This window comes from Silurus aristotelis, assembly GCF_946808225.1.
Source record: "Silurus aristotelis genome assembly, chromosome: 23".
Classification (NCBI taxonomy): Eukaryota; Metazoa; Chordata; class Actinopteri; order Siluriformes; family Siluridae; genus Silurus; species Silurus aristotelis.
The window spans coordinates 13,219,553-13,228,878 of record NC_139596.1 but is presented as its reverse complement, the minus strand read 5'-3'; the positions used below and the strand labels follow the sequence as shown (position 1 = coordinate 13,228,878).

Genomic DNA, 9,326 nt, shown 5'->3' with positions numbered 1-9,326 from the left:
TACAATAATAATAATAATAATAATAATAATAATAATAATAATAATACAAAATAGTTTGTTTAAAAACAGCATGAAAGGATTAATTTGCAATGTAACAAGACTTTTGAGAATTAAAAAGCCTGAGTTTATGGAATGCTTGCTTTTTAATACTGATGGTTATTTCAGAAGTTACGTCTTTTTTTGGAAAATAATGTACTTTTCGCGTTATTTCCAAAAAGAACCAAGTCATTGTATATCATAGTGAACGCGGCGGATGTGTGGGCGTGGCCTGTGGTTTGTACACCTAAACGCCTCTGAGCTTGGACACGCCCACCGCCCCCACCAATTCCGTGCATTGGAGAAAAGCACAAGCGGATCTCACACACTACTGCTTCACAGTTAAACCTGGAGGAGACACGCGAAGATATTACAGCTGAAACCATAAGTATTATTCATCTTTTGTCATACAAAATGTTATCATTCGATAAATCCATGAAAGCTTGATTTCTGTTATAGTCTAAGTCTAATACAGCATCCTACTGTAGGTCTGAAATGAAACACGCAGCTGTTTAGTTACTGTGCAGCCTCATTGACGTATTTTCCGATTTATCCTTTTGATGCTCTGACCTACAGAATGCACGTGGGCTGCTTGGGGATTTCCACATTGTGCTAATTCTGTTCTTGTTTTTGGTTTACCCTTGAAACAGTAGTGACGCCTGTATGAAGTGGACACATTGGCACTGGACTTGCTTCAAGTTTGTCCAAGACATTTTTGATGGAACGCAACAGAAAGGAAGTGAAACGGCGAGAGCGCAAGGTGAGCTTCACTCCAACTTTCACTTATTAGTGATCATCTCAAAGTAGTCAGTAGAACAAGTTTTTTTCTGCTTGTATGGACAGGCTGTTTCTGAAATAAAAACAAATTAACAGCACTTGACATTTGAGTGACTCAGTCAAAATGTTTCAAACTTAACCTAATGACTAGGAAACAGAATAGACATAGGAGCTTATTAATGGTTTTTCTGTGCATCCGTTGTCCTTAGTGTTAAATCAGAAGGGACGTTCTCCTTTACTATTTTATCCAACCATATGTGTTATCGTAGGAAACGAATTGTGTCTTTCAGAATACAGACGTATGAATTAATTTCTATTAACATAAAACATTTTTGTTTATCCACAGAATGAAAAGGAAATGTATTGCTTTACATAAAATAAGGAACAAACTCTACCTGCTCTTTGTGTCGTTCATTCTGTGTGTGCTGACACTTGCCTACCTAAAACACTCTCGGCAAAAGCGATTCTACATCGAGCCCTATGGAATTACAGTAAGATCATCCAATTCTCAGTCTAACAAAGATGCCATTGACTGCACAGCCATTTATCAGCTGGATCCAGTAGAAATTGGCAAGTCCTTGGAGATAAGGCGCAAAGACATTGTGGATTTGGATGATGAGACGGTTGTGTCCTTTACCGAGGATTGTCCACAATACCTATCTGCGAGAGGTTACGATAGGGTCTACGTTACAAACGAGGAGCGTGACTTTCCACTGGCCTACTCTTTAGTAGTGCATAAGAACCTGCCCCTGGTAGAGAGAATTATCAGAGCCATCTATGCACCGCACAACATTTACTGCATTCATTACGATCAGAAGTCCTCCAAATCTTTTATCGCAGGGGTGGAAAATCTGGCGAAATGTTTCCCAAACATAATCGTCGCCTCCAAGCTGGAATCAGTGCAGTACGCACACATCACAAGACTCAACGCAGATCTCAATTGCCTGTCAGACCTAATGAGGTCAGAGGTCAAATGGAAATATGCTATCAATCTCTGTGGGCAAGACTTCCCTCTCAAGTCTAACTATGACCTGGTAAAGGAGCTGAAAATGCTCAATGGGTCAAACATGTTGGAATCAAGCCGACCAAGTGAGTTAAAGAAACAACGCTTCAGCTTTCAGCATGAACTGAAAGAGGTCCCTTATGAGTACCAGAAGTTACCCGTTAAAACAACAGTCATTAAAAGCCCCCCACCGCATGGCATTGAGATGTTTATTGGAAGTGCCTATTTTGTCCTTTCGCGTGATTTTGTCCAGTATGTTCAGACTAGCCAGCTGGCAAAAGACTTCTTAGAGTGGTCATCTGACACCTACTCTCCGGATGAGCACTTTTGGGCCACGCTGGTACGAGTGCCTGGTGTGCCAGGAGAGATCCTGAGGGCGGAGCCTGATGTGACTGATTTGAAGAGTAAAACCCGGCTGGTAAAATGGAACTATCTGGAAGGGTCTTTGTACCCCCCTTGCACTGGAACACATATGCGTAGTGTTTGCATTTATGGTGCTGCAGAACTCAGGTGGCTTTTAAACTATGGCCACTGGTTTGCAAACAAGTTTGATCCCAAAGTAGACCCTGTACTAATTCAATGTCTTGAGCAAAAACTTCAAGAGAGTAATAATCAACATGGGTTGAAAAAAGTCTTATAAACATGGTTACGGATTTAAGGCCTTTATTTATAACCTAGTGCTTTTTTACTTGTTTATGACTAAAACTTGCACTTATTGTAAAACTTTATCAACAGCTGAAATTCTTTCATTTGAAGTGCAATACAGGCTCCAAAATAGATTCTCATAACAAACCATGCTTTTTGCCATCAACATCATACCAGAACTTATGACCTCAAGTGCCTTTCAGCTCCTACAAAAAGTATAGTGTGTTTACTGTTGTTGCCTTATTAAAATAGCACATTCCTCAACTATCCTCAGTACTCTACCTCGATTGTCTTTCATTATTTTTTAGAGATGGGCTCCAAATACAGTTTTCCTACTGTTTTAGCCTGGTTGTGTTTTAGTTTTAGAAGTCTTTCAAAAGTCAGTATGTGAAAGATAAATTAGTGATTTTTTCCAAACACAGCAAAATAAGATGGTAGTATTTTAAAAGAAGACCTCTTTAAATTCTGGGATTCTGGTGGGAAAATATAACTCTTTTTTTTTTAATTTATATTAAATGTAACACATCTGATATTAAATGTACCCAATTTTTTTTTTATCGAAATCTAAAATACTCTTTCTTTTGAGCATGTGTGGTCCAAATGTTTGCGGTCTCTCAAAATTAAGCTTTAAACATTATTCATATTTAGACTGCTAAAGCAACCAATATCTATTATTATCTGTTACAGCAAATCTTAAGTTTCTGGAGCTAATGCACCAAATGAATTACTTATTAAACATGAGACTGATTTGAGCGAGACAGAATTTGTGTATGGATTGGATAAACTTAAAAAACATTGTGGAACATTTAGGGTGTAACTGTTTTATCCTTCTGCTTCCTCTTATTTTCGGTTATCTTTAACATTTTGTGGTTTCCTGACACATTTCTGTTAAAAAAACACCGGCCCTAAATAGATTATATACAGTTACAAACAAAATCACAATTGTTATATTAGACAACATTAAAACAATGTTATTAGCTTTCTGTTACAGTATAATTATAACCTACAATACCTAGAGTATATTATATCCTAGAATATGTGGTGCTTGGTTTTAAATACAGGTCTGTAATTTTAAAAATGTAATTCATATGTGGAATAGTAATTTACCAAATCTGGGTTATTAATATAACAACTGTCCATAAAGTCATAAAAATGCTAAATATTATAATTTGTTTGAAGTCATTATACTTTTGCTTTAAGGGAAACCCTTGAGCAGGAAAAGGAAGAGGTGTGTATCTGTCAAAAGAAATAGTAATGCAAAGAGGAAATTTGGAAAACTTAAAAACAAATTTCAACAGCTTAAATATTGTTTGACTGTGACTGCAAGAATATAATCACATGATTCAAGTTCCCACTTTCCTTCGACTTGTTTCTTCCCTCTGAATCATTAACAGTCGTTTATATTGTGTAGCTAGAATTTCCTAACACTGAGAAAAGCAAATCTACCATGTTAATCTATCAAATATAGATTTAATCCTGTTCTTTGTTGGTTTTATTTGCTTTGAACAGTCTATTCTCCCTAGAGTTTGTTAAAAAAAATTCTTGCACTTATATGTAAACGTATATTTTATAACGTATTATATGTAGCTGTCATTTGAACTTTAGCCATTTTAAATGCAACTAAAAGTGAATAATAAGGTTAAAGGATTTGTTTAGAAGTTTTCATTTTATTGCCGGTAAATCTGTAGGACTGTATGTGATAGTAATCTAAATAGAGATAGAAGTTTGTAGGCCTTGTTTGTCTACAAATCTTCAGAGCAGTAATACACTTAGGACTTTTCTAAATATTACATTGTTTACATATCCACCTGGTTGCTTATTTGCTTTATTATAAATATAAATCAATATTCCATTCATTATAAATATGGGAAAAGGCCAGAGCAGCTGCATTTGATTGTCCTGAAACATTCTTATCTAAGTAAATACATTTGCACACGTCTGCCATTACTGTGGGTGAAATTTGGTGGAAATTCACTGAAGATGTTGATGCAAATTAGAGTCTGCTGTTCTCTGCATAAACATCATAATATTATATTCATGTATAAACAAGAAGGGTCTATTCCTACACCATCTTATTTAATAATTAGAGAATATAAAAACTACACATGTTTTCACTGTACATTTCAGATGCTGCTATTTAAAGTGCAGACTGGTTTCCTATACTATTTTATAGTGGTGGACAGTAACAAAGAAAATGTCACTTGTTACTGTACTGCTTTTTCATGTATCTGTACTTTTATTAAGTATTTCCATTAGGGGAGACTTTTACTCAAATACTTTACTTTTTAATCAACTTCATCTTGAAAATTAGTCGTTCCTTTTTATTTTTGAGGATAAAAACTTGGCAATGACGCAGCAATCCACCAATCAGGGTCGAGCGCACACTCTGGTTTGAACTTGTTTTAATTGGCGCTTGGTGTATCTACTCATCACCAACATACATTTCAGCATCATTTTAACAGCAAGCAGAACATTTTTAGAGGAATAAAGATATAAAATATAAGGAATAAGAAACTCCTGACTCCAACTTGCCACATCACCCGTGGCCTTATTTACACTGGTTTTTTTCTTTTAAGTATTTGAAAAGAAGGTTTTGGGCTCATGTTAATTGTAATTTATATCAATCGTGTTTGACTAATAAATATCATTCTATTAATAGATTGGTGGTGTGAGTAACATTTGAGTGTTTTTACATAAACTTGATCAAGTGAGACACTTGTGAGAAAAATTATTATAGGAACCATATAACCATAATAGATCATAGTACTTTGGACAGGCGAATACTGAAGGCGAATACTTTTAAGTCAAGTAAAAGTTTAACAGGAGCACTTTCACTGGAGTAATATTTAATCTCTACTTTAACTCAAGTACTTGGTTTTGTGTACTTTGTCCACCACTGCCATTTAAAAAATCAAGTCAAGTTTATTTCTATAGCGCTTTTCACAACAGACATTGTCTCAAAGCAGCTTTATAGAATTTAAGAGTTAAGGTGAATGGTGTGTATTTATTCCTGATGAGCAGCCATGGCGTCTGTGGCAAGAAAAAACTTCCTTAGATGACATAAGGAAGAAACCTTGAGAGGAACCAGACTCAAAAGGGAAACCCATCCTCATTTGGGTGACATCAAGAGTGTGATTATAGTCTTTAAACAATACAGAACACTGGAAAATAAGAACTAACATGAGCACTGGAATGTAAGAATATGAGTTATGTTCTTTCTACAGTCTTTTACAGTCATTTGTGGTTATAGAACTAGGAGCTCATAAAACATTTCAATAGAAATGTTCCTGAAAGCTTTTAATGAAATTTGTACATTAGCTTCATTTATTTCCCAAAAATAGAATTATACTACAAAGGTCTAGCTTAGTCAGCAAAAATTAAAGTCACTTTGCTGACCTGGTTTTATAATCGATTTCTCATGCATGTGTTATTCTTCTTACCTATTTCAGAATCTCACACTATTACCATAAAGTCATTTGGCCATGCTCTCTTCATGAGCATAGTGTGAAGTGTAAATGACACCAAACATCTTTATTGCTTTCTCAGCCAGCATGACTCAGAACTATAAAAATCTGACCAAACAGCAAGCTTTTTCCAAAATTATAGAGTACTGCTATGCAAAAATAAGCCCTAAGAGAAATCTGAACGCTGGCCTAAATCAACACAATGTGCTTTGGCCTTTTCTGGTCTCTGTCAACATAAGAGTAATCAGAGTTATAATCATGGCCTTTGTTTGTCTGATGACGGAGGCTTCTGGGTCTGTGACAGACAAGCAAGCGCCATGGCTACAGTAAGACAACCCATGTCACTCAGCAGTGTCTACAGAGTTGGCCTAAGCACATGGACTCTCCTGAAACAAAGAGCCTTTATATGATGCTCTCCCTTCCCTAATCCACCGGCCTCAGTCACAGTGAGCGAAGTGCCTTGCACCTTCTCCTCGTCTTGTCCATGGACTACAGCCAGAGGTTGAACAAGTCAAGAGTTGCCAATGGCTTATTGACACAACCCTACAGGCCTGTGAATGATAAGATAATGTTGGGTATCCTCAGGGTGGGGTTAAGTAAATACCTTTTCCCATAGTTTTGGCTTGTCATTTTTTATTTTCAGTGATTCAAAATAATGTACCTAATTTTAAATAAAATTAAAGACAAGAACGATCAACTTTTTCTGAAGTCTTTTTGGGGAGTTTACTCTCTCAAGTTAAGTTTAAACATTCCCTGGAAATTACCCTGATGATAACATCTTACCCCAGGCTTCAGGAAACATGGCTAAAACTATACCTTATGTATAGATTTAAATATTTTAAATATATCAGTGCTTAATTTTAATTGGTAGTTAGTCATTTACAGTAGTTGGCTAATGTTTACTATAAACACTGTGTATATTATGGTTACCAAAGAATGTCAATAAGCAGGGAGGGTCCACAAAAAATGTATCTATATGATAAATTGTTAACACATTTTTAACACTTTGTGGTCTGTTGTCATGACGAAGCAGAAAACAAATCACTGATAAAAGTAAATCATTGAGGACTGAACATGGCAAACAGTCCAAAGGTCATTTTGTTGATGTATAGTTGCTGTAATGCCATAAATATATTGTAATAACAGTAACAACACATCTGGATAGATAGATAGATAGATAGATAGATAGATAGATAGATAGATAGATAGATAGATAGATAGATAGATAGATAGATAGATAGATAGATAGATAGATAGATAGATAGATAGATAGATAGATAGATAGATAGATAGAGCGAAAGAGCGAGCGAGCGAGCGAGCTTAGGAAGGGGAAAGAATTAGGACAAGCTGCAGTCTAAACTGAAACAGGAAATGTCCAGGAAGTGTGTTTAATGAGTTCAACCACAGGATACAGACAAGAAGCCAAATGGTGAAAGGGAGTTTCCCAGCTCTTAAGAAGTTTTTGAATAGAGATTTCTGTTGCTCTAATTTTAATTATATAAAAAAAAAACCTGAAACAGCTAGCTACTGGTCATAGTATGCAACAACTTCTCTCAGTTTGCCTCAATAAGGTGTGTTCTGATCTGCAGAACACTGTTCTGAACTCTGTTTCAGAGCTCAGCCACATCTGGAGAAGCCTAGAGCTACAGTAAGGATCTGAGCAGGTCATGTTTTTTTGTCTGTCAAAGATGGTGAACAGAGGGGTCTCTCGAAAAACATCCCTATCACCTTTCCGCTTCACAGTTTACACATCTGATGAATTTCAGTAGCTTGCCAGCTCATACTACCTAAAAAAGTTCTCACCATTTTGGGGTGCATTTAGAATGGAGATGAGTCAGGCCACAAATGATTAGTAAAGGATATTAATTTGTGGTGTGGCGAAAGCAACCTGCTAAACAACTGTGAACATCTAAACATATTTTATTAGTAATTATTTTATAACTAGGTTTTAAGGTGCTAAGATGAGTGAAAAAACTAGCGATTTCAAAAAAAGAAATTGTGGTTAATTACAACCATTTTATTATATGTTCTCAAAAATACAATACTGTAGAAATGAAAATTGGATAAACTTTAGAGTAGTCAATTATAACTTGTATAGCAGGACAGATTTACTGTCCTCTGAAAATAATTCTACATTCAGTCATTATTGCCAAAATAGCTGCCAACAAACGTGAGTACATGCAGCAGTAATTCATGTTAATAAATTATATCTAAAAAATATAATTTTCATTAAGACAAAGACTAATGAATAAAATGTGTTGGGACAAATAGCATAAACAATTTTTACTATAACAGCACATTTCATTGTTTTATATCTCTAATATGACAACAGGTTTCCAATGTCTTATTGTTTATCCATATATGGTTATAAATATTGGTTCTGGAACATAATCAAAACAAGTTAATTCTTGTTATCAGCTCTCAGAAAGCAGCTATAAATATTCATTAGTCAATGCTGTATTGTTTCCCTCCCATGAAGTCAATAAGACCGAAATGTTATGTTTAATATTTTATATTTATTTTGAGTTTGTTTGTTTTAAAGCATTTTTTTTCTTAAAGAAAAACTACAAACTAATTTATTTTCCTAATATTATTAGGATTTTAAATAAATAATTGGCTATAACTCAATATTTAGGAGTTAAAATGTAAAGAAAAACCTGGTGACCTGAAATTCTTTTATTTTTTATTCTGTGACATATTAACTTTCAAATTCAGCTCTAGGGTTACCATTACCTTTTGAGATACAATACAATAGTAGGTTTTTTTTTTTGCATGCTGGTTTCATTTCCTTCTTTCATTCTTGAAATAACTTTATTCACTCTCCCTCACAGCATTCTATAATCCCATAAACACAATTTTGAATGTAGATGCTGCTTCACATATATTCACATGTCCATCTTATAATGTATCATGAAGATTATATGTGCACCACCACATTGATCTGAAGAGTACAATGTCAGCATGCTGTTGTAGGAAATGAATTATTTCTATATGTTCTTGGGGTAATACTAGTTCTTGGATCGTTCTATGAATTACAAATTCTGTTTAACAAGAACAATAAGCCTCAAAGCACTGAGCCATAAGATAATCCACATACCACAAGAATGTAACACAATACACGGTTTCAGTCTCAGGCCCCACAAGGCCACAATTGTTAATGCCATGTATCATATTCTCCTTTCTAAAGAACCTTCCTCTACATGCAGCCTCCGTAGCACCCAGGTGGATGGGTAATTAATGAATATTTTTTTGAACTGCATCATAAATAAATAAAACCAGGTGGGCAGGGTTTCGTTCAATAAGTAATAATAAAGATTACATGTCCAAAGTCTTGTTGTCATTGTGTCTGAGTGGTGATAGGTCATGGCAGAGAGCAATAGTTGGGGTAGAGTGATATAAGC

General features: G+C 35.2%; 1 protein-coding gene across 1 annotated transcript; it reads left to right on the top strand.

Moving 5' to 3' along the window:
• The first annotated feature begins 317 nt into the window (after positions 1–317).
• gcnt4a (glucosaminyl (N-acetyl) transferase 4a) lies at positions 318–2,730 on the top strand. The gene is made up of 3 exons (XM_083526643.1): positions 318–424; positions 687–796; positions 1,160–2,730. The coding sequence occupies exon 3, from the start codon at positions 1,161–1,163 to the stop codon at positions 2,454–2,456; it is 1,296 nt and encodes a 431-aa protein (XP_083382769.1). The 5' UTR covers positions 318–424; positions 687–796; position 1,160; the 3' UTR covers positions 2,457–2,730.
• The last annotated feature ends 6,596 nt before the right edge of the window (positions 2,731–9,326 follow it).